The 25,962-nt window shown below is 40.0% G+C and overlaps 2 protein-coding genes across 3 annotated transcripts; one reads left to right on the forward strand and one right to left on the reverse strand.

Moving 5' to 3' along the window:
- Positions 1 to 341: 341 nt before the first annotated feature.
- LOC115779193 (semaphorin-4E) lies at positions 342 to 16,017 on the forward strand. 2 transcript variants are annotated; one of them, XM_030727713.1, is made up of 14 exons: positions 342 to 470; positions 6,543 to 7,030; positions 7,346 to 7,488; positions 8,624 to 8,686; positions 9,079 to 9,177; positions 10,483 to 10,582; positions 10,901 to 11,011; positions 11,133 to 11,284; positions 11,376 to 11,548; positions 11,783 to 11,939; positions 12,039 to 12,261; positions 13,193 to 13,308; positions 13,514 to 13,730; positions 13,925 to 16,017. In XM_030727713.1, exons 2-14 carry the CDS (start codon positions 6,922 to 6,924, stop codon positions 14,683 to 14,685), a joined length of 2,424 nt encoding a protein of 807 aa, XP_030583573.1. In that variant the 5' UTR covers positions 342 to 470; positions 6,543 to 6,921; the 3' UTR covers positions 14,686 to 16,017. The 2 variants fall into 2 exon arrangements, with proteins under 2 accessions (XP_030583573.1, XP_030583574.1); XM_030727714.1 differs by having other exon boundaries at positions 352 to 470; positions 6,546 to 7,030.
- Positions 16,018 to 16,952: 935 nt separating this feature from the next.
- Positions 16,953 to 25,338, reverse strand: scamp4 (secretory carrier membrane protein 4). The gene is made up of 7 exons (XM_030728423.1): positions 25,220 to 25,338; positions 24,738 to 24,764; positions 24,360 to 24,488; positions 24,077 to 24,233; positions 21,581 to 21,682; positions 18,641 to 18,758; positions 16,953 to 18,505 (listed from the first exon to the last, which is right to left on the reverse strand). Exons 2-7 carry the CDS (start codon positions 24,742 to 24,744, stop codon positions 18,317 to 18,319), a joined length of 702 nt encoding a protein of 233 aa, XP_030584283.1. The 5' UTR covers positions 24,745 to 24,764; positions 25,220 to 25,338; the 3' UTR covers positions 16,953 to 18,316.
- Between the last annotated feature and the right edge of the window lie 624 nt (positions 25,339 to 25,962).

A 25,962-nucleotide genomic window follows, 5' to 3' on the forward strand; every position in this document is an offset into this window, starting at 1 on the left:
TGTATAATAATAATTATACACACTTACTGACTTGTTACACACATAATAATTCAAAATAAACCTGGCGACACTGAATGTGCACGTTCTGCTGTACATCGGCTCATACTTTAATATATCCTCTTATAAAACACTTATTAAGTGTTATTAAGTCAGCTTATTAAGTTTTGTATTGATTAAAAGAACCGAAAACAAACAGAAGTCCACACAAGGGAGCATTAATATTACTTTTTCGTTCTTTATCGGATTGGTTACAAAGTGCAGTGAGTCTATTACCAAAGGTGCGCTCAAAACAGGTCACATGATCCGGCGCTGCCTACCACCGAGAGAGCCTGTCTGATAATCACTCCCTGCAGGAATTAGATGTGGAGTGAACGTTACAGGTGGAGCAGTAACACCGACGAGCTGGATCCAAGACAGGAAAGACAGCGGCACTCTGAACGGCTTATCATGTAAATGCCTGACAACTCCCGGTAAGTGTGAGTCGCCGCTGTGACTTACTGACTTGTTTTTGTGCAGGTTTGTCCCATGGGCTTATTATTTTTCCACTACGCTCGGGCTTGTTGCGGGAATTGGATCGTCAACCTGAGGGGTGGAGAGGTTGCGGAGACGGCGCGCTGCAAATTCTCTGACTTATCTTAAGATTATAGGATATCCTAATCTAATAATAGCAACTGAGCGTTAGAGCAAGCAGTAGTAGGATATACTTACAAACACTTGCACCACCACCACCACAGATACTGTTACACCGAGAGAGGCGCTCAAACTTGGAGGGTCGCGCGTTCCCTGCGGCCGCGAGGATTAGATAGCAACGCTACAGGAGCGAGTGTGTGGTTGGATCCAGAGGAGAAAACGCTTTGAATCACGAGCCAAGCTGTTTTATGAAGTATAAGCACACAGATTTTTCTCCACTGGAAACCAACCATATAATTCACAGACTTCAGAGACGTGAATCAGTTCTTAAATGTAGTGCGCAGAAGGAAGCATCAGCACATTTAATCTATTGGAATCGTTTCTCTGCGCAGACACGGCTAAAAAAATCGATACTGCTGCATCAATAATTCACACATATTCTGAAATAATTTATTAAAAAGGTGCAAATTTTCATTTAATGCACATTATGACTGAACTAAATTAAATATTGAAAGGGTGAAACATATTTGAGGGCATTTATAGTGGATGTATATGGATGGGGAGAATTGTATCAATATAAGTGTGTGGTTCAGTGAGCAGATGATAAAGTCAAAGGCTGTCAGTTCACTTGCTCTGGGGATTGCCCGATTGTAGCTGTCACACTGCAGTTAAGTGGGGTCGTGGCTGCACAGTGATAATGCCACTTGCACTGCTCTAAGCTGGAGATGATGCAGATTGTATCTCTGTTTAACTGTATATGCACTTATATGATTCAAATGCAAAAAACCTTACTGACAAATAACATCTAGGTCATAATCAGATTATCCTGACCTGCGGTTCTCAAACCTATCCTGGCATACCCCCCACCAGAGGATTACTCGCAGATTTGTTATCAATCATTAACAATAAGAAGGAAGCAACTAACAAAAGGAAACCTAGTTAATTTTTTGTGAAGGTCAACACGATCACACCACTTTGTTTTCCCAGCATATGCTTTCATTGCATATTTATCATGTAGTTACCCCCAAACCACTTCCTTCAGCTCTGTGCCCCCCAGTTTGAGAACCACTGCTTTTGACTCAGGTCAGCAAAGTGGCTTTCAGAGATTAGGTGTCTTAAAAGCCACATTGGGAAAAACATTTTTATAGTTGTCACATCATGATAGGCTCGTAGCAGGTTTTTAAGGTCTGATCTCATGAAGCAGGAGGCATGTTGGACTGGTGTAAACAGAACAGGTTAATAACATGTTAGTTCTTATATTCTGAATGAGTAATAACATTGTAATGGCAGTAAGTGGCAGTTTACCATAGTGGCAAGATTCTGTTGCCATTCCACTAAGAATAGACTTTAATATTTCTAAGGAAGCTGAAGACACTAATTCAATAATAATTCAAATAAATTCAAGCGTAAATTCAAGAGAGCCTTTTCCCCTTATTCTCCACTTTGATGTTTCATGATATTATAATCAAAATCATCTTTGGGTTTTGGATTGTTGGTTGGATTGATAGCACTGATTTCAAAAGAATAAAATAACAGATATTAAATAATTAATATCTGTTAAATAATTTTCTTGGTATTGATTTGGTATTGATTTTTTAATCGAAGGAGAGGAGCTCTTCACACTTTGTTTTCTTGGATGATCCCATCTGTCAGTGAACACAGGTCCTGCACAGGCTTGCCTCGGTGCGTGTGTGTGTGTGTGTGTGCGTGTGTGCTTGTGTTCAAGCATGCATTTTCAGTTAGGCAGCCTTGTCTCATCAATAACCAGTGATATGTCAAAGCAAAAGTGTGCATCTTATTAAACAGGCTGTTGTGTTTTTTTTTTTTGTATTGTTCGGTTGTCGCTTTCATTCTAGTTAACGACATCGTTAGTTGTCCTCTGGCTCAGTTCCAATGATACGTGTCGTAGCTTGAAAACTGTACACACAGCATGTTTTTGAAGTATTGTTTTCAGCTAATTACAATTCTCCTGCACGTCAAAACAAAAGGTGGCAAGCTACTGTCATTATGATAAAAGAAGCGGGCTTTTTTTTCTCTTTTCTTTTTCAGTGAGCTTGCAAAAATATAACCCGATGCTGAACTGGGGTGTGTTTTCCAGTGAATAACAACAGAGTCTGTGACACACAAAGTGTCAGAGGTGAAAACCCACCCCCCACAGCCGGTTTCCTGTTTAGGCCAGTGTGTTGTTGGAAAACTGTATCACAGCCAGCTCACCAGCTGGCCTGCCAGCGGACAGCTCAGCTTACTTTCAACTGGCAACTAGACATAAAAACAGGCAACATTCAACCAACCAGTCAGCCAGTGACTCATACACAAACCTGTATAACAGTTAGTCAGGCCAGAGGTAAATCAGCTCCTGCTGGAGGGGACCTCGCCCATACGGCACAGCGTAGTGCCGTCATTTAAGCCGTACCCCAGAGCTTGTGCCTATGCAGTCATGGCTCGCTCCAGCTGTTTGACTGTTTTTTATTATGACTCACAGGGATCACAACAGCATGCAAGTCAGTGCATGTCTCACACGCTGCTGCGTGAGATTTTACTTTGTTATCAGCACCTAGTTGTGTTGAAAATCCAATGTAGGGTTTTTGGAGATAGTGTGGAGGCTCCTAAAGAAGCTATAAATATCCTCATGCTTCAAGTGGTCCCAGTGTCTGGAGATACTGCTGCAGGGCTTCTTCAGCATGTTGAAGCTGTTCATGTACAGCTTTTGAACCCACAGTTGTTCATGTTGTACTGCTTGATGAGTAAAAACCCACCTACAGTCGCAGTGCTAACCTTTTAAGGATGTTGCTTGGTAGGAAGGTACATGCTGACATTTACACCTCGATGTATGGAGATGTAAAGAAACCATTTTAGTCACAATCTTGTTGATTCTGTGAGTACTGTTTGACCTCAACCAGCGCTCCGAATGTCAGAATGATTTTAAAGAGAAGACAAAGAAGAGCCCGGAGATTCCAAAGTGTTCTTCACTGTATGCAGATAACATATATTTTCTGAATACAGTGATATAGATGTGCTGTATGGTATGACACGAAGGGAATATCAAGTTTTCTAAACCGTATAATGAAGCTGTGAGTTCAATGACAGGTCCATGAGCAGGTTTTGCTGGCTGTACTGGAACCGTCATTATGCCCCTATAAGAAAGACACTAGTTTTCCGTGACATAGAGAAGATCACACCCACAGTGATTGTGATTTATTTTTGTTTTGATCACCAAGGTATCAAATAAACAAGAGGAAATAAAAACATGCTGGGGTGCACGTAACAGAGGGTCACTGTTAAATACTTTATGTTAATAAATCTTTTAAAATATTGGGGAAAAAATTTCTTAGATCTAGTCTGCACAAATCCATAAATGTTGCTTACCAGAGTTAATAAAGGTGTGTCACTGATGAAATGTCATCTGTCACTGATGTAATATGCCATAAAGGGCCATTAATGCTAGTAAGGCATTATGTACTGCCGAGGTGTTGTGCAACCTTCTTTTATGAGATGAAAGGTCAAACAGTCTAGTGGAGTGTCCTTCCTGATTAAAAAAAAAAGACAAACAGCAATGAAGGAATATTTAGACCATCCAAAATCCATAAAATTAGATCTTCACCTCCTTCCTCCTTTTTTTTTTTTTTTTTTTAAATTTCTTATGTAATTAGTTGATAAAAGTTATATCCCACATTTTCACAATTCCCGCTTATACGCAAAGGAGAAATTCGGAGAGAGAAGCTTTCTGCACACAAAGCTGAAAACAGTTTTCTAGTGTCAAAATCTGAACCTACTTCAGTATGCACATACATGCAACATGTTAATAGCTGCATTTCTGTTGGTCTGCCTGTTGTGGGTAACGTGAGATGTGAAATTTATAAGAAAATGATGAAACTTTCCTTTGGCTACACTGGAGCTAAACACTGATATTATCTGAAGCAGCTTGCTGAGCTTTATTTTTATTTTTTTCCCGAAATACATTTTTAATGAATAAATTGTGTGTACTACTTACGCAGCACTAAATGGATACAGACAATGTTGTCTTAGTGACTAGCTAATGAAGCTGTGTTTTCAGCTTGTTCTGCTGCCTCGGGAGGCAAATTAATGCAATAAATAACAAATTAATGCAGTTTTATGAATGATTTACTATCCACTGATAAAGCAGTGGGACCCTTTTACATTCTGATTCTCATATTGTAAGATTAATCTAATTTTTGTCGATTCATTAAATAACTTGCAGATTGAGCATACACTAAGTGCCCCATTGGAGATGAAAATTGTCACTGTAGACGTAAAACCCTCAGCCATCCATCCTCACACCTTACTCTGCGTTCACATGTGCACGTATCAGTGTGTGAGATCCAGAGTAGAGTAGGACAGCTGTTGCATGCTGTTCTGTTATTGTGGCCATGCCTACCTGTCTGCACCATTGTGACCTATCTGTCAAAATCTCTGAAAAACAACCTTCAGTTATTCCGTTCAGCTGTGGCGCTTAACCTACGGTCCCCTCAACCCCCAATAGCCTGCGGTGAAAGGCATGCTACATGTCACCTCTTTGACAGCACATGAGCAGTCCCATGCATGCAGCAGCTCGTCCCACTGTGTCAAGTAACAACAGGGTGGGAGAGCACAGCAGGGAGCTGCAAAATGCACATTCAAAAAAAAACGAGGTTGTTCAGAGGCACGGGGGAGTTAGCGCTTAGCTGTCTCTCAAGGAAATGTAGATGCTGTCACTTTGGTTTCTGTCAACAGGCGAGGACTGTACGGTGTTTCAAAGGATGCGTCTGTTTTTTTTTTTCTTCTCGCGAGCTAAAATCGAAATAACACATGCAAAGCAGTTGTGTGGTACTGCAACCCCAATTTTTTTTTTTTTTTTTTTACCTTGTGAATCTGGTCTCAAATATACTTTGTGTGTTATTCTGAGTTAAAGTGCCTTGATGAATTTTGAATGAGGCTGCATCGCTCAGTTTGTCAAACACAGAGAGAGAATCTTTCCAAAGAAGTGGTAAGTCTCGATTCCACATGAATCCCAGGGTAGGGATGGGGCTCTCAAGCAATGAATTACCGTGATCTGCATGCATGCCCAAACCTGAACTGATCCCCACTGCTGCTTGAACCCTGCTGAGTCCAGAGGAAGCAGGCTCTTATCGGGGAGGAGGACAGGAAGATACAGAGAGTGCAGGAGGAAGAGAGAGTGGGGGTGGGTGGGCAGCATGGCAGAATTTCACTTAACATCAGCTTCCTTTGTGAAGTTTACTGTTATGAGTTGTCATAGCTTTAGCTGTAAGTGGTGCAAGACATCTCTGGTGGAGAAACGTGGTTATATTTGTCTCTGTTTAGCGTACTGTCTGGTTTTTCAGACTTTAACTCTCAGAAAGCGGGACATGTTCATTTATAGCATCTTGTTTTTTTGTCTTGGCATTTTCACTACTATCTTTATCTTGACCTGAGCTGCTTGTTTTTTTTCTTAATGTGGTTCTTGGGAGCAACCCTAATTAATTGAAAACAACAACAACAACAACAACAAAAACTAAACAAAAACAAAACAAAACAAGGAAGTTCTCCAGGAAATGAATAAAGTGTTCGTGTTAAGTGGCCGTCTTTGTCCCATGCTTGCTTGCTGTCACAGATATATAGAATTAGGGAGTGGAGTCCAAGAATAAAAAATAGGGACTTTGAAATGAGAAGAATGGGTCCCATTTAATAGCAGGGCCATAAATGTATATAGTCCTGCATAAAACTCATTAAGCATAATGCAGGAAAAAGTGAAAAGAAGTAAAGTGTTGGAGAAAAACCAGCTGACATCTAAAATTTTCAGGGGAATGTAGCTATCTTTTAATGTACGTAATATTTCCAGGTTTGGTATTAAAGTCAGGTTTTCTATTTCATGGGTCTCTTTGATTATTTCATAGATGTTTTCATATCTGTTCCAGAAGTGGGCTGCCGTGAAAATGATCTCCTCGAGCATCCCTCACCACTAGCTGAGCAGTATGGCTTCTGCTCCTCCTTCCAGAGAGGACACCAGCAGCTCATTAGCACTGCGCTGGAGGCTAACGCCGACATAGATTTCCACCACGCAGCTGCGCTCGACGTTCCTGGTTACGCATCTGAATGATTCACCTTTAGAGGGTCTCTGTAAACAAACAGGACGACTCGTGCCAGAGTGGCACATGTCCAGGACAGTGACATCACCACAGTTTAACAGCATTTGGATTGACACTTTGGACCATGATCTGTCTCTGATTGGGTGCTTTGGTGGCAGAGCTGGACAGTGCAGCTCTTCCACACTTAGACAAACCTGGATTCTGAGCCATGTCTCTTCTCTCAGCCCTGAGCATCATCTGTGGATTGATGCTCCATGTATGTTTCAGTGCCATCAACAATGGCTATTGTGTGCCACGAAAGACTGTGCCCTACCAGAGTGAGTCGCAAATTCTCCCTTCCTCTCTAGTAATATGTCGTGGAAGTATTCTTAGTATACTGTTTCTACTTGTGGGCTGAATCAGAAGTAGAAGCTACAGCAGTTTTGAATATTTTTACTGTGATTTATGATCCAGTAGTGCAACTTTAACAACTTTTCCCCTGCTGGCCGGGACAAGTTTATTAGTTTTCAGTAGATTAGCATTTTGCTTCTTGCTGTGGGAGCATTTTTCCAACTGCATGGAGTCACAGTAGCTAAAATATGGGAGGTAAATAAAGAAAAACACAGTTTAGTGATCCAATTTTCTCTGTGTAGATGAACTGAAGTTGTTCAGAGAAGAGGGGATCTTCTATTATTCCACCATGCTGATGAGAGAAGACCTGGATGTGCTGCTGCTGGGGGCAAGAGAGGCTATCTATGCTCTGGATATGAGCAACATCTCAATTACAAAGGCTGCGGTAAGAAGACGAGGAGTCTGTGCAAACTGTATGCAGAGCTCTTACATACAAACAAAATACACACACTGGTGCTGCGATGTTTCTTATTTTGTTTGATGAAATAGTAATTAATTAACTTTTAATTATTGCAGATTAAAAATTAAACATTTATTAAGCATTTATGATGTTTTACCACAGTGGTGAAGCCATTTCCTCAGATAATCAGTAGGCCAGTCAAGGCTGGACTTGTCATGCTTAGATATGATTTGTATCAGTGGTTCTTAACTTTGTTTTAGTTAATGACCTCATAAAATTGATTAGGTTGTGTTGGCATTCTTTTTTAGGCCTGACGAAGCAAAATAATTCAGTATATTACAAATAAAATAAAATAAAATAAAATAGAATTGATTCTTTTTCCTCATTAGTCATTTAAAACTCCTCAGGTTATCTGATTTGCACTGGCTTGCAGTAGAGGTAGCTAATCAGTTATCTAGGCTGGTTTGCAGTATTGCGTTGTTGCATACACTCACTGGCCACTTTGTTAGGTACATCAGTTCACCTGCAACGCAAATATCTTCTCAGCCAATCACAGGGCAGCAGCTCAGCGCATTTAGGTGTGCAGACATGATCACAACGACCTGCTGAAGTTCAAACCGAGCATCAGAATGGAGAAGAAAGGTTTAAGCAACTTTGAACGTGGTCTTGGTTGTTGGTGCCAGGCAGGATGGTCCGAGTATTTCAGAAACTCTCAAATATCATGCATCACCTTCCTTAAAAATCCAGCATGTCAGGTTTATTATATAAAGCAAAGTCTTTGCATATTTTTCAGTTGCTGTTTTTTTTTTAAGGCCAAAGATTAGATCATACAGTGTTTTCCAACACGTCATCAGCATGGTCAGCATTTCCTTCTACTTGACCACTGCACATTTGCATGAGAAATTTCAATGAATACTGGTCTTATTGGACTCTGCTGTAGATATAGATCTAACAGTCACAACCCAGGAGTGCTCTGCCAGCTAACAGGTTTTCACTTTTAGAGTACACTGACAGGTCTTGACAAACAATAAAATGTGAGAGTTGTAAATGGACTACTACAGTGTGGTTGCAACATCATTCCTGCGTGCTTTAACAGGACACTTTCGTTTTGTTGCTGCAGGTGTATTGGCGAGTGACTGAGGATAAACAGAGGGACTGCACGTACAAGGGAAAAAATGCAGAGGTTTGTGTGTAACCGTTGAAAACAAAGTTTGCGCGAGACAACTTTTACTTCTAAGGCACAGCTGTAAAAGATGACCACTGATTGAAAGCTGTTTACTACCCCGCACATTTTATCTTAGTACAATTGTAAATCATTTATATGAGAATGATTTTTTTTCCCTTCTCATGCCTTTACACGGAATTCTCTTTGAAGTGCTTTGCTTACATCTTTGCACTGAATGTCCAAATAAAGGCACAGGAAGAAAATGCATGTGCACAGCCCTGACCTTTTGTCCACCACGAGCTCTGGACAGCATGTGGAGTCGCTATATGTATGTGGCATGTTTGTGTTTTTGCGGCTGAACTAACAAAGCTCTGACCTTGGCATTCTCTCTCTGCTGGATCTTGTCGCAGGTGGAATGCCACAACTATATTCGAACCCTGCACAGAGTGAATGACACTACGATGTATGTGTGTGGTACAAATGCGTTTAGCCCGACATGTGATTACATGGTAAGTATGGGTTTAATAGTTTATTGCCTTTGAAACATTTGCCCCTTTGCCCCGTTTAAACTGATGGTAGTAGCACTTGTATGAGGTTCATAAAGGAGAGCTTTTATTGTTAAATCACATGATAAAACCAATATAAAAATTCAGTTCTTCCAACTGAAGATGTAGAAGTTAAAAAAATATAGTCCAATGTGGCCCAAAAAGTACAATTTCTTTCTTTTTTTTAAACTAAGTGACTGCATAAAACAGCTAGACATTTATTTTTTCCTACTGATTATTTACATCAGCAGTACAGTATAGGTGGGATTGACTTAAAATAACCTACAGTGCTTAGTGTAATGAATGAAAACTGTGCAGCAGTGGGATAGATTTCCTCATTTATGTTTGTATTTTTTGAGGTGGCACACAGGAATAAAGTTAAAGTATATCAGACTTTTTCGCTGTTCCTTGTGGGACTTGTTGACCTGTTACGCTCATTTCCGACTTCATATTTTATTCTTGGCCTGTACTATGGCAGCTCTGCATGACTTACAGTTCAGAATAGCCCATTAGTTCAACCACTCTCTGAAACAAGACTTCTCCCTTTAAAGCCACTGCCCCCTTTAAACCAACTTTCTTCTGATTGGCTGGCCCTTGCAAACAAAAAATGTGAACAACATTGCTCACAGCCAGTGCGTGTGTGTGCCTTAGATGACCATATTTAGGAGCCAGGAGCCTACTTGTGTTAATCTTGCTATTTGTTTAATATCAACACCCACCACTGAAAGAGTATGGCAGAACATAAGGAATTTCAGGTTTCCTGTTAATCCAAGCAATAATAATTGGGACTCACTTTGTTAGACTTCAGTGCTCTCAGTGGTGACATTTCTCTCCTGTTAGCATCAGCTAAATTTCCTTACCCTGTTGTTGGTATCTTGAAAAAAATGTTTATTTTGGCAGGAGACTCAAATTTCAGAGGACCGAGCAGCCTCAGCTGCATCACCGCAGGGTGTTAAACTGTTCCTGTGTGAATCTGTGGCACTGTGAAAAATAATTAAATAATTAAAGGCAGACATTATGTTCGTTATGCGTTCCGTGCCTCTGGGAGGAGATTTTAAGAGAAACAATCAAAGTAATTTGATTTGTTTAGAAAATCCATGTAAAAACGTTCCTGTCTACCTGGTGAGTTAAAATGCAAACGTATGCAAGTTTAGTTAACCGCTTAAATATGTGAGCAAATAGTAATATTCTTTTAGATCCAGTTCTCAGTCTCAATATTGTGCCCGAATAAAACACTTCTTCCTTTTTCTCTTCCTTTGTTCCTTACAGACGTTTGTTAATGGACAGCTGATGCTGCAGGGAAAGACGGAGGAGGGGAAGGGGAAGTGTCCTTTTGATCCCTTTCAGAGATATTCTTCCCTCATGGTTGGTGAGTGTCTGAGGCAATCCCACTGCTAAAGGGAACAAAGTGCTGAATACTGTTGAATGTTAAAAACGAAGGAACAGAAAAGATCTGTTTGATAGTTACGTGCAGATTTCACTTGCCACAAGACTTTTAGGCACCAAATACCACTCCTAGTATATTTGCTAGAGCTACCTGCACATTCAGCATATTCTGCGTACTAATTTGTCACAAAACACCAGTTTGGTCTGCCCATTAGTCGGTATATAAATGTGATATTGTTGCAATTTAATGTGATAATGGATTTCCAGGAATTTTCTCTCACCTCTTGTTCCCGTCCAACAGGAAATGATTTGTATTCTGCCACATCCATCAACTTCTTGGGCTCTGAGCCTGTTGTTCTGCGCAGCTCAGGCTTGGCTCTTCGCACCGAGTTCAAAAGCTCCTGGCTCAGTGGTGAGTTGCTCTTCCTTTTATTTACATATTTATAGAATCATATGAAAACTTTAGTGTTCGTGGTGCTCTTAGTAATGCATTTTTTTGGTGCTTGTGTTCAATTACCATTTTGTGATTTCAGAGCCAAACTTTGTCTACATGGACTTTGTGGGTGAGAGTTTTGAAAGTCCCGATGGTGACGATGACAAGGTGTACTTGTTCTTCAGTGAGAATGCCATGGAGTACGACTTCTACACAAAAGTTGCGGTGTCACGAGTGGCCCGTGTCTGCAAGGTAGTGAACACAGTCTGTACAAAAGCCTTGGCCTGTCTGACACAGGTCCGGTTGTTGTTAAAGGGAATATGCACACTGTCTCTGTGTTAAGGGGGATATGGGCGGCCAGCGGACACTGCAGAGGAAATGGACGTCGTTCCTGAAAGCTCGTCTGGATTGTTCCCTCCCTGAACCCAGCCTGCCCTCCATTGTCCAGGATGTCTTCCTTCTGAGACAGAATGACTGGCGGGAGAGCATCTTCTACGCTGTCTTCACTCCACAGTCGTAAGTATTTGCTGACAAATCCTGTGGGTTTTATGGCTCAGGGTGGGTGCTGACTTTGGGGAATGCGAGGAGTTTCGTGAGCTCTCAGTTCACAGAAAAAAAAAATTGTGTCTTTTCACACAAAATAGTCAACTACTGAGTCTGCAGCAGTTTTTGTGTTGCGACTGAGCTGATAAGAACTTGTCTCATTGTGTGTTGTTTGAATGTCACCTAAACCTGTGATTCTGTTTGCAGGAGTTTGTCCCAGATGTCTGCTGTGTGTGCATACAGCGTATCTGCTATTAGAGAAATTTTCAGTGAGGGAAAGTTTAAGACCCCTGTTGCTGTGGAGACATCCCATGTTAAGTGGGTGATGTACACCGGCGAGGTGCCAGTCCCCAGACCAGGAGCGGTGGGTTTAATGACTTTTGTTGCAGGCAGAAAAGCCACTTCAGTACCGATAGATGTAAAAAAAAAAAAAAAATCTAAATCAGAGTTTTTGTGTTTTCAGTGCATCAATAATGTGGCACGTAAAATGGGGATGAATCGGTCTCTGGATCTTCCAGACAAAACCCTCCAGTTCATTAGGGACCGTCCCTTAATGGAGGAGGCAGTTCGCCCACTGACAGGAGGCCCACTGCTGGTCAAGAAGGGAGCTCTGCTGACTCGGATTGTAGTGGACAGTGTGTTGGCTCTGGACAGACAGAAATATAACGTGATGTTCATTGGCACAGGTAAAAATAGAACAGTGTTTTTCACATAGGGTACTAGCGCCCCTAGGGGTCCTTTGGAGTATTGCGGGAGATACTTGAGTTTTTCTTTTAATGTTAATATAAAACTTTTCGGTTGCATTTTTTTTTTAAATAAAGTGACATTTAATATTCAATATTTGAGTTTTCAATGAAATCATTACTTGTCGTAACCTGTAAACTGCTTTAAAATCTCACAGAAAGTGAAAAACAACAAACTCATTCAAGCAAGAAGCTTCTTTTCAGATATTTAACAGCAAAAAAATAGAAAGTGGATTTTGTTTTTGGTTGAAACTTAGCAGCAATACAGCTGAAAAGACAGAGAAAAAAGTGATGGAGGCAAATCACATGCATGAGGACTCCATTTCTGTAATTATGCTGATCAATACACAGAAAATTGAAAAATTACAGTGCCTTGAAAAGAGTTTGAGCACTGCAGTTGGCTCCCTGACACAGAGAATGACAAAGATCCTCAGTGAAGCATATGCTCATGGTTCTCATTAAATCTGAAGTGCATTTAGAGTTTAAACATTTGACATTTAAGTGGTTTCCAGTTCTTATTTTATCATTTATTTTTGTGTTTTTGAACCCTTCATAAAGGCATCAAAAGATGTTTTGAATGGTCAACAGGATAGGTCAACAGGATAGCTGTATACACTGGTAGAAAACAAGCCTAGTTGAGGCCTCAGCTCTTTAGTTCAAATTAACTAAAAAAAATAAATAAAAAGAAATGAAAAAGCAGATAAAAAGTATTAATCATTTTAAAGAAAATCTGTAAATGACGGCTTTTAAAGCACTCATTAGATTTGCTTAATCATTAACTTTGTTTAAGTCACACATACTTGATATATCATATGATATTGGTATATGCATGTGTGTGTAAGCTACGGCTTTGATTTTTTTGTATTTGCAACAGAAAATGGTTACATTCAGAAGGCTGTCAACTATGATGGAGAGATGTTCATCATCGAGGAGATTCAGCTGTATGATAACCCCGAGCCCATCACTGTCCTGCGCCTCTCATCCACTGAGGTAATATAGAATAACAGGTCCATTATGTTTTATTATTTTAAAGGTTATGATTGTTTGCTGGAGTTTTGCTTGGGAAATATTTTATAATATCTCAGTTTGAATATGTCGTCACTTGATTGCCACTGACAGGCAATAAAGACGCTTCAGCTGTGATAAAGGTTTTTAGCCTGTTAATTTTTATGAGTCTTTATGTGTGCACTTATAGGGCCAAGTGTATGCTGGCTCAAAATTTGGCGCAGTCCAGATGCCGGTCAGTAACTGCAGCCGCTATGACACTTGTGTGGAGTGCATCCTTGCCAGAGATCCGTACTGCGCCTGGGATTTATCCACCAAGCAATGCTCCTCTGTCTCAAACTTGTCCCCCTCCTCAAATACACTACAGAGTCTCAAGAATGGAGATGTGTCACAGTGTCCTCCACTAGGTACTCATTTAAAATTCAGTTGTATTTATACAGTGCCAAATCACAACCTGAGAAAGCACAAGGGTCCACATCTTACACTATTAGGAAGCTAAACCCACTGATTCCCTTTGATCAAACGTGTGCTGACATTCCCGTTAGTGCCAGCAGTTTTATGAGCATGAAGTCGGATTAACCTCGTCTTTGTGTGTTTTTAGATCCAGTAGCAGCTGTCGAATTGGTCCTTATTCCAGAGAACAACATCCAGCTGCCTTGCCAACTTCACTCTAACTTGGCTGAGGCCCACTGGCGATTGTCTGACCAAGCACTTCACACCAACAATAAATACTACATCTACAGTGGAGGCCTCCTCATCCTGAGGGCCTCTGAAACCGATGCTGGCCTGTACAGCTGTGACTCAGTAGAGCAGATAAATGGGCATACACACAACCAGACTGTGGCGGTTTATCATTTACAACTCTACTCTGGCCCAGCAACGGGGATCATCCCCACTCCTGGCACTGAGGTGCCAAATTCCACTGAGTCTATTCACAGAAGTACAACTGCACCAGGGTCGGTGCCAAACCCTACCAATGAGAGCTTCATTTCCCCTGGGAAACAAAGCTACACTGACAGGATAACTCATTTAGAGGTGGCTGTGGCTGTGCTGTCCCTGATTTGCCTCTGTCTGATGGGAGTCATATTTTGGATCTGGAGCCGCGGGCACTGGGAGTGTTTAAAGTTTGTACAGAGGTCCAGTGAAAGCGAGGCAAGAAGGCAGTCAACCGACTACATGCACATCCCAAACAGAACTTCAGAGATAAAACTCCTAGGGGATGAATCCAGGAGACCTTGCAGTGCCAATAATAATCACTCTGCTGTTGACTTCAAAGGGAATGGGGAGCAACACTTCTCACCTATGCCCAACATTTCAAGTCTGGATGGTCTGGGATACATAAATGATGAGTCAGAGATTTGACTCTGCTGAGCTATAGAATTCACTCTGAGGCAGCACTTGTGGACTAATTATCTTCCTATAGCTATACTTCCACTGAGAGATGGTTCCTATAAAAGTTCACATTAGAAATTCTTTTGATATTTGTCCTGTTTCCTATACTGACTATCGTTTCCATACTCTTACCAGGCAGCTTATGTCCTCTAAAAAGACTTTTAACTGGTGGAAAATGTTTTTATATATTTTTTGTATTACGACAAATTGTGAATATGCTTTGTGCAATACATTGTGTACAGTCAATTCCTTTTCTTTTTTGGACTATTTATTTTAAGCAGGTGATTTTTTTTAAAAAGTCTTGTAAATATAGTATGAAAAATACTGGACATGTAGCATTTTGATCACATAGGATACTGACATTCAGCAGAGTACAGGAACAGTCTTTGGCTGCTTTAGTGATTGAACAGTGGTCTGTACCAATCTTTTATTTCCTGGTGGCTCTTTAAAAATGTCCTACATACCTCTGCTTTGAAGCACTTAACAGCCCATCACACAACAGGTGAATCAATGTTCAGTAACAGCAAATAAATAAATAGTAAGTAGGGAAAACTAGGGTGTTCTTCTTTTTTTTTTGGTGTGTAGCTACATTTCTGATTCCAAGCATACTGTACTTACTAAGAAAAAGACAAAAATCTCATTGTAATGTTGAGGTGGAGGTATACATTTCTGTCAGTGAACACAGAGGTGCAGCATTTGGAACATGCTGCCTTGCTCATAATGACTGTCTCACAGGGCGTGGAAATTTATTTGAAAGCAATGCACAAAGTGACTACTTTCTGTATTAATGTTTCAGAAAGCTTCCTGTGGTTTGCAGGGCGGGAAAAACATCATCAACACCACACACTGAGTTCAGTTATTACAGTTCTGTTTGTTTTGGATGAGAAAGTCAATTAAAGTAAAGCTGACTGAATCTTCTCTGTGGTTTTTACTCATTGTAAATGATCATAATGCCAGTTCGCAGAGCCACCTTATGTTTCATCTGAAACAAGTACTGTAGAACTGTACTGTATGAAAGGGTTGAAGTGGGTCTCTGCTGAATTATTAAAAAGTGCAGAATAAAATAAACTAAAAAAGTTGTCATGAACTGTTTTAGGATGTACAATATTAATCCTATAAAGTAATAATGAAAATGTTGATTGTGCATTTGATTTTTTTTTCTATTATTATTGTTTAAAGGTACAATTTTTGTTTGTTTAAAAAAAAAAACATTGAAAGTCAGCCATGCTATGTTATAACACTGCCAACTACTGTTTTAAGTTTTATACTAATAAAGCTAAAAGGCTTATACTGAGTCATTTATTTCTTTTCAGAAATGACTTTCTTCAATGTTTTTGATGCCCTCTCTCCAGTTCATCAGCCTCGCTTTGCCTCCCAAGATTTAATGAGGCTTCTCTTACATTTGTGTGATCCTATAATCTATGACACTAACATTTATTTGCCTGTCTCTTCGCCTTTGTGAAATGCAGTTTAATATTTTCTTTTAGCCAGCACAATGGTGCAGTGCTTAGTGCTGTTGCCTCACAACAAGAATATCCTGGGATCACTTGGCCGTCTGGGGCCTTCCCGTGTTAGTGTGAGTCCGAAGACATGCATGGGTTAGGTTAATTGGCAATTCCAAACTGTGTGAATGGTTGTATGCAAAGCTACAAGGAGGGGAAAAAATGATCCATTTTCAGGGTCTTGATGAGCAATAGCTGAACTGCTGTATGGGGAGGTTTAGATTAGCTGAAAACAGGAATAGTAGAATTGTGACATGAATGGCTTCACTGAAGCAGATTTCATCCAAGATTTTAGGATATCGAGCTGCTTTTAACCACACCCCGTAGCACTTCACTAGACTCTTGCAGCAAGGCACTGAAATCAGGCGAGTAACGTACGAGCCTCATGAATTCTGACAAGACTGGCTGCAAAATATCAGACCTGTATGTGACCTGATTTAAGAGCACACATGAAAGTGGCCTGAATCACAACTGAAAAGCTTAGATTCCACACGATTTTTGAGCTGAGTCACATTTGAACACACACATACTGTATGAAACAAAACGAGTAAAAAGATGGCAACGATAACATCACTGACTGGCCCACCGTTTTTAGTTAATATCTTAAGACAGAACTGGCCTATTTTCTTTTTTTAAGGCCATTTTTTCATATTTTCACCATAAATCCAACCATTACGTTTTCTTGTGTGATCAGCAGGGACAGGCAGACACAATGTGAATAAGAATATTTATTGAAATGCTGCAATATTTAATGGTTATTTTAATATATCCATTTTATTTGTCACTTATCAAATAACAGAAAAATCAAAATACTAAACGTGGCAGTTGGCCATGAAGGGCACTTCAATAACATGAAAAGTAAAATCAGTCATGTACAGTATCTGAGTGAGAAACCTTTGTCTATGACAGGGCTTTTACTGCATACAGGCTTTATCTGAATCAACAGTGTTGCATTACCAGCATATATATAAAAGAAAAAAAAAAATCACATTAATTGCTTTAAATAAGACTTTCCAGCAAGCATCTATAGGAATGAATTCAGTCATATCTGATAGTGTTTAAACAATATGTTACCACATCTGCATGCAAGGGTTCACTCAGCCAGTGGTTTGTACCTGCTTCTACTGTTTTCATGACGTCAGTTCATTGGTAATAAGAGAGCCTTCATTCAGAATCCCACAGCAGGCTGCATGCAAGCACACTGTGATGCCCCAAACACAATAATTCAGTCTATTAGGGGAAAGTGAAAGTGAGCATTGACAACAGCTGATAAGGTGCTTTCACTGCAGGATGCTGACCACTAAAAGCAAAAGCTGTAGTTTTGAAACAACAGAAACTGAGAAATACTGAGGCGGAGTAAAACACAGCATGTACTTTGGATGTGACTTTTTTTTTTTCTTCCCGTGTCACACAAGTGGAAAGTGTTTTGGCTCAATGACAAATCACACAGGAGAGCTGCTTCACTGAAGCAGTTTTACAAAAAAAATTAAGTAAATAGTGTTTGTTAAGGCAAAAAGTCAGGCTGTCAGGAACTCTCTTTTTTTTAAACATGCAAAAATCTGCACACAATAATAAGGCGCATTTCGATACATCACAGGCAAGCATGGACATATCAAGCAGACCATCAAAAATAAGCTCATTTTTTGCCCAAATACACAACAAAAAAAAGATTTTGACCAGTTTGCAGACACTCTTGTTGAAAAAGAAAAAAAAAAAAAACACCCCGCTCTTCTGTATACCACTATTTCTAGCATGCAGCTCTGGCAATACACAAAAACAATTCCTTCATAGAGGTCCATAAGGCACACATCTCTCACACACTACTATCATGAAAGGTTTGCTCTTTTTGAATTTCCAATTGAATCATTCATTTTTAAGGACTGTATGTAAACAAAGTTGAAATGGAATGGCATATTTTAAAGATAATCCTCTACCCCATGTGGAGAGGCTCTCTGATAAAACTCTCCTGTCCTTTCATAAAAGACACACCTATATAATTTGAAATGTAAAGGTTACATGATATGGCATTTTGAAGCGCTTCCTTGAACATTATTTAATCTGCCAGTTATCTGTCTCCCCCTAGAGGTGATTCTTAGCCATCACCACTGACTGTTATCAGGATAGCTGGGCACTGCGGTGGGGTACTGTGGCAAACTTGGTCCTTGGACATTCTGAGCAACAGCGTTGAACCCCGCTTCCCTCACGGGTGCGCTCTTCCACACCCCGGTGCTCCACTCTTCCTGAGCGCGCTGCATACTACCGCCACCACCACGGTACAGTCTGTGCACCTGTAACGTGAAGGGAGAGGGGTGTATGAGGTAGTTGTGCTGTTTTTGTGTCCACTAGCAAGTGTCTGTGTGTGTTAACATGCACAAAAGGTAAATGTAAATGTGTGTGCGTTTTCAGCTTGTGCGTTCACTCACCTTAATGAGAACCAGTACCATTAAAGCAGTCACCAGAGTGAAGAGCAGAGTTGTGATAAGCATCACTATAGCAGAGCCCAAATTTTGGTGGAAAAACATCACTGTTGCAATCCAGCCGCTTTGATGTGTTGGTGAGAGTGAGATGGAGTGGTACGGGTTAGTGTATCAGACAGTATGCACTTTGCAAAGTGGTTTTAATACAAATGTAATCTAAAGTTATAAATGAGCCATTAAGCTGTGAGAACTGAGGCACAGTGACAAACAGCACAGCGATGATCTGCTATCACATCTACCAAAAGTCTTATTATCATGAGTAGATGTTCAGTTATCGAACTTACACTTAAAAAAAAAACAGACTGTATGTGTCACAGCAGCCACAAATGCTTATCAATGTTAAAATAAATAATAATAATCATAATTCCCTACCTGTGGGTTCACTCCTGAAACACATGTCACCAGAAGTGAACATAATTTATTAAGCCTTAATATACAAATGTTCTCTTAATCACAATGTATTCTTACCTTCATTGTCATAACAGTATAAATGCCCAAATGGTGATTATACTTTATTGCCTGTTATTTGTCAAAGGTCTATTTATACCCATCAACTCTCCTTATTTGTAATTGGTAACAAATGATCAAAAAAGGAAACACTTAATGCACCATCTGAGTCTGTCCTTTGAACCTCATCCTCACTTTGACTACAAACTGCAGCAATATTGACAAAATGTCTGAGCCGTGTTTGAATAACAGGCAAAAACAAATTAAAAGATTTTAAAAAACAAAAAAAAAAAAAGGAACAATAAGCAGAATATCTTTTAACACTTCTGCTATCAAATTGTGCCCGGGCCTGAAAATCCATACAATTACAGTAATCTGACAGCGGAAGGGTTATTATCATTATGAAAATTCACTGAATGCAAATTGGGAAAAAGCTTTGAATGACATTTTGTCAACAGACTGAAACAGTGGTGCTGGTATAGCTACACAGTATACTGAGAAACCTGCAAAATAAAAAATGCATGAATTGTATCAAGGTTGTCAAATTCTTAAGTGTCAGAGATTGTCAGTAGATGCAGCTTCTGTAAGCTGTCAGTCTGCGAAGTCTATGTGATATCCATCCTGAGTAAATACAACTATGGGATGGCTGAAACATGACATCTTTCTTGAGTTATTGTGTTTAAAATTCTATATTCAAACTCGTCTTGAGATTTTTAGTCGCTGCACCTGTGGAGTCAATTTGAAAATCCCACGTTACCTCCTTCTCAACTTAATATCTTCACAAATTTGGGTGTCTACACTGCCCACCGGCTACCCCAACAGCCTTTCAAGCTGAGGGGTAAAACAAAACAAAACAAAAAAATACTGAACAATGATTTATTGATGCTTGCAAGCAGCTGCATTTATGAGTGTAAGTAAATGAAGGGCATTTTTTGACATCCTTTTCCAGGGAGTTCCTGTCATTTTGCCAGAAGGCGCTAGCAGCATTATAGTGCAATAGTACTGACACAGGATAAGTCACATGTAAGCACTCAGGTTTGGTGTTTACCCTGGAAATTTTTACGTTGAAGCACAACATTGCTTAACACTTTAGTTTAATAGTACCTAAACTAACTTAACCTTGTAAGTCTTCAGGAGCTGTGCTACACTGTTACTTAAAAAAACTGAAATTGAGAAATATTTTCTACCTGCGATGTTGTAACTGGGACTGGGATGTTGCTTGAAGCTCTGCTTTTTCCACCATTTAAATTGGCATCATATACTTAGCAAAACAATATGCAACTGCATCAATGATTTCCATGGGATTTCCTACTGGGTGGCTGTAGCTCAGTAGGTAGATTCCTGGCTACTCCAGGCTACATGCCAATGTATCCTAACCCCAAGTTGCTCTCCGACGCAACTGTCAGAGTATGAATGTGTGTGAATGTTAGATAATTAAAGCATTTAGCTTAATTAATCTTGGAAGTGCTTGTATGCATGGGTAAATGTAAAACAAGTTGTGTAAGCGCTTTGAGTGCTCATACTGAGTAGAAAAGCGCTATATAAGAACTAGTCTATTTACCATCCACTATTTACTCTTTCTGTCATACAGAGTTTAACTAGCTATGCTCCAGGAAAGCTTGGTTGAGCCATTTGTTTACTTTTGGGCTGTCCCCACCAGCTACTTTTATCTCCTCCTTGCATGCCCTCCTAGCCAATTTGTGCTCCACTGTTTTTTTTTTTGTGCCTCGAGTTTGTTGTTTCCACCTTCAGCAGAAACAGTTTGTGTGCACTGTGCTTTGTTGGACCATGTCCAAATTCACTGAGTTGCTGCCATGTGACTTACTGATTAGATATGTGCTTAACGAGCAGTTGAGCAAGTGTACCTGGCAAAGTGGCCAGTGAGAGAGTATAAGGTCTCCAAAAACAGATCAATGCAAGTACTTATTTAAAACCAGTTTAGAAACTTCATTTCATAAAAAAAAAGTGCGAAATGATGTTTTCAGTCTATGAAAAAAATCCACAGAATTTAAACTGCATTGCTTTTCCGCAGCTCAAATTTATACAAAATAAATAAAAAATTTTAAGTATTTTAGAATAATGGAAATACCATTAAAGAGTTCCTCATCTCATCTTTCATGACATATTTACACTTAACATCAAGACTATATCGGTACAACAAACCCAGAAGGCACAATGCCAGCAAGCAGCTCAGCAGACAGCAGACTAAAACAGCCAATAATTTTCAATAAAAACGTGAAAAACCTCATCTCCTTATATGATAGTTTCATGATTTTATTGAGCAGATGAGAAACAGCTGTGTGTGGTGGAAAGCACATTTTTCAGCTGCCTTGATCATCTAAGAGAAACCCTCATGACCCTTTGTGATTAAAAAAAAACCAAACAAACTACTAGCAGGCAACATGTGCACAGTGTTCAAAGCAACTTGGTTCAACTTACCATGTTCCCCAACCAGAGATGCCTATGGCCTGGATGAGGGCCAAGACACACTGAAGGAAGAAGATGAAGAAGAAGGCCATGAAGTTGAATGAACTGTCAGCCCTATGAAGAACATGAAGGAAAGAAAATACAAAGAGATGATACAGTACAAACCAAAAAAAAAAAAAGCCTAGAGGTTTTCCATTTTTGTTGCAATGTTGCTTCCTCCTTCTTGTTGGCAAGATTTGAGTCAAACTAGCAAACATATTTGCAGGGAAACATGGTGCTTCGACCTGAACGAACCACAGGAAAGATAGAAATGTTCTCAATAAAATAACACGATGCAAATTCAAATCAGAAAAAAAGAAGCGTGGTTAGCGCAGATCAACCTTTTTTTAATCATTTCAATAGAATTTATCTTACTTGCAGGGCCACTCTTTAGACCAAACACCTTGTTTCCAAAAGCAAAAGTGCTTGGGATTGTGTGATTGTTGGGTTTACTCTCTAATATACTGCAGGCTGTAATATTAGATTGTAGATCTTTGCCCTACAATATAAAGCACCTTGAGGTAACTGTGATTTGGTGCTATATAAAAAAATTTAATTGAACTAAATTGAACTTTTTGACTGTCCTTTGTTGTAGAAGACTTCTTAAGCTTTAAGGGCATTGTTCTGTAGCATCACCCAAACTCTCCTAAGCTCCAGCTGAACACTGAGTTCTATGCTTATTTTACAGGACATTTTAATATAAACTTAGCTGTCCAGGCCCAGAGGCAGCAAGTCAATCCCATATCACGATGCTTCCTCTACTGTTGGATTTTTCCTCATATGATGCTGTTATCAGCATTCATGCGTTTGTATGGTGTTTTATGTGTTAATTACCTCGTGGACATGCCCCCATATTTTATTTGTTTTTTCCTTATTGCCAACATATTTGTCCTTCAAGTTTTTCCACTTCATTGTACATTCCCTCACATCCATTCTGATAGTTTTGGCAATCTGAGAGTCCTTATATTGAGGTTATGACTGTGACTCTCTCAATAATAAATTCAAAAACTGTGGCAATCTATTTAAAGATCTACAAATCTTTAAATAGTCTCAGATGAAACTGCCCCCCAATTTTTTTTGTTTATTATTCTAACACTTATATATTTATATACTGAGGTTATATCTTATTATGTCAGTAGATTGTGCTCTTGTGCTGCTGTGGAACCACTAGAGAGATTATAGCTACAGGCTCATGCGCATCTCAGAAATAAATGAACTTTGCTCTGGGCAAGACGCTAACTTTGGTGTCCTCTCTATTAATCCACAGTTTTTGTATAATTGGCTACTCGGTGCTCCCTAACCTGTGTGCCGCTTGCTTGCTGTGCAGATGTTCCCTAAGGGGTCTGGTGCCAGTAACGTCAGCTTGCAACCCTTCATGGCTAATATATTTTTTTGTTCAGCATTTTATGATGTGTCGCAAAATCTTTATCATTTCACTTTACGATCAAAATTCATATGACCTGGCAACATATTTGAGATAAATTAGAAATGTTTTCAGTTTGTCCAGCAGAGACAAACTTCATCGTTTGCTGCCTGCAGGAAAGGAAGGTAAAAATGACAGCTGCGCAGATAGTGTTGTGGAGTCCTTTGGAGCGCACTCACCCCACCCGAGAGGCTCATTGTGTGCCAGTAAAAACCCTTTGAGTTGCTAACTACTGTATTTTGTTAAATATGTTGCTGAAAAGGTTTATCAAATATTATCCCATTACAGCATTTTCGTGTTAATTTTAACTCTTTGAAAACTATGTGTGTGTTGGCCAATATTCAGCAGTGGATTGTCATTGCTACGGTGCTACCCTGTTGCCAGGTGAAATCGGTCACAAAGGGTGTGACTGCTTTGGCCGTTAGCAGATTAAAGTAAAAGCTGTGCCTTTTGAAACGTGTTGGTTGGAGAGCTAAAGGTGAACGTTCACCATTTCCATTTCATTTTCACTGTTTCGCTACCACTCAGTGAGTAGTTACAGACAAATTGCTATCTTACATTCAAACTATTGGCAACCGGAGCAACTTGCTAGCAACCACAGCAATGATGTTCCCCTTGCAAGTACAGGAAGTAAGGTTTGTTGAGGTTTTCATCACTAGACTTTAAATTGCTTTTTCCTCTATGTTATGTCCACTCAAAGTTTTACTCCCTGGGTAAACATTTGACTTTGATAATGAGTCATCTCACTTCTTTTTGCATCTGTATGAACTTTTTAATTTCCAAATATCCTTACCATGATTGTTGCATTTGTGTGTTTTTAATTTTTTAAGTCTCACTGGAGAGGGAAGCCTGGGCTTCTCTGCTTAGGCTTCTGCCCCCGCGACCCGGCCCCGGATAAGCGGAAGAAAATGGATGGATGGATGGAAGTCTCACTGTTGTGTGTCTGATGTTATACTGTAGCCTATAATGTGCACTCTTTGGATAATGTAGACTTTACATAAACAAGTTGTTCAAGAATTCATGGCATTTACCAGATGATGACTGACCTTAAAGCTTTGTAGAGTGGTCTGAACCAGCAGGTGTAACTACATGGGCAGAAAAGGATGAGCCAGAGCAGAGAGAAGCCAAAGTTTGTGGCATTTCCACCTCCGGCCCACCAAGCAATACACCCGATCACATTTACGCACAATGTGCCTGAATACACTGCAGAAAAGAGGATGAACATGTGAGGAAGACGGGAAAAGGAAGAAGAAAGGAAATTGGTGCTTTCTCAGCAAAAGTTAAAGGAATCTACATGCTTCCTGTTCTGAAGAAACTGAACACACTTACTCATCCAAAGGATGTAGACTCTGCGCACCAACAACTGGTGGGGGGCAGGTATTTCTTCTTCAATATTCTGGTAAAAACATGGCTTTACTTTTATAAACTTGGGCAGGGGGGGAAAGTTATTGGCTCGTTCTGAAACAAGAAGCAGGATGGCATCATCATCACACTACTGTCCAACAATTTTTTTCAAATCTGAATATTGTATTTAAATATGTCTGAATACAATGCATGGGGGAATGCTAAACATGGGGCCTGGGGGCTGAAACTGGCCTGCAAAAGGGGTCAAAGCTTGCCCGCTAGTTGACTTTGCAACGTGTGAAAATTGCAGTGATAATAGCATTGCAACTACAGCCCACCCCTGATTTAGACAGATAGACAAACCTGCCATTCTGAACTTCCACGTCTTCCCTGAAAGAGAGGAATATGCAAACATGTAAAACAACAGCCATTTAAAAAAAAAAAAAAAAACATTGGCATAATAACAGTGGCAACCTTGCTTATCATAATTTACATACACGTTACCCTTCGACCAGTTCCAGGAGTAGTAAACCCCCTAATTAGTTTGACAATGTTGCTGTTCTTCTGACTGCACATTTCAACTTTCCTCGAAATGTTTACTGATTTTAACAGTTCGTTAGCATTTTAAAGTAAACTATACCTACGTGAAGTTATTAACTGTTTATTCTATGTGAAATATTTTAGAGTTGATAGCAGCTAAGGCGTGTTTTTGAGCAGTTGAGTAGTCGAACAGAAGCAGAGAGGAGCTCAGTGACTCTTTATCTCACGCTGTTGCTTCGTTTTAATAGCTGTAGTCTACGGTCAAAAATGAGTGGGAAAGCGTAGCGAGTGTATATCGGTTTTACCGGAGTAACAGTAGCTCCTCGCGTTTCCGTCGAAAACACCGGTGGGGTCCAGAAACCATTCAAGAATCGGATGCGCTTTTTCGACCCCTCATCGCACGTTCTGCGACTGCGCCGCCCCGCTCTGCACTTGTAGTTTCACAGTGTTTACATTTGGCAAGTCCAGGGGGCCTGGAGAACTACAAGTCCCAGCAGCTATTCGAGCGGTAAACGGAAACCGCGTGACCTCAACATGACAGTCGTTTCCACCCCGACCCCTCTCTGTAAACAGTTTAAGACAGGTCTTTGTAATGTTAAAGTAGAGAAAGGAAACCTTTATTGACGTATGCATCAACATTTGATAGCCTTCTCATGGACACTGAGAAACCTGTGGGTGGGGAACACAGGGATAGTTGGACTTTATACCGGCTACTTTCTTATATTCATACAACATGGCAGCTTTGACTCCAGCAAGTCAAGCTCTTCGACCAATCACAGAGCCCGAATCATCAGCTACACTGGACGTTTTTTTTTTTTTTTTTCATACCATCAGGTGTCCACTACGGAGAGGATAGTATGCGCATAATAAAGTAAAAATGGTTTTTGATCACAGAATGAAAGGGAATAATAGGCTTTTGTTGTTCCAATCTACATCTTAAATAATATCACACATTATCTGGAATTCTGCTTCTATCAAGAATTTGTTACAGCCCTTTGTCAAACATGAACGGTGGCACAAACGTGCAACGCGGCAGTACAAATCAAAC

The sequence above is a fragment of the Archocentrus centrarchus genome, chromosome 4, assembly GCF_007364275.1.
Source record: "Archocentrus centrarchus isolate MPI-CPG fArcCen1 chromosome 4, fArcCen1, whole genome shotgun sequence".
Classification (NCBI taxonomy): domain Eukaryota; kingdom Metazoa; phylum Chordata; class Actinopteri; order Cichliformes; family Cichlidae; genus Archocentrus; species Archocentrus centrarchus.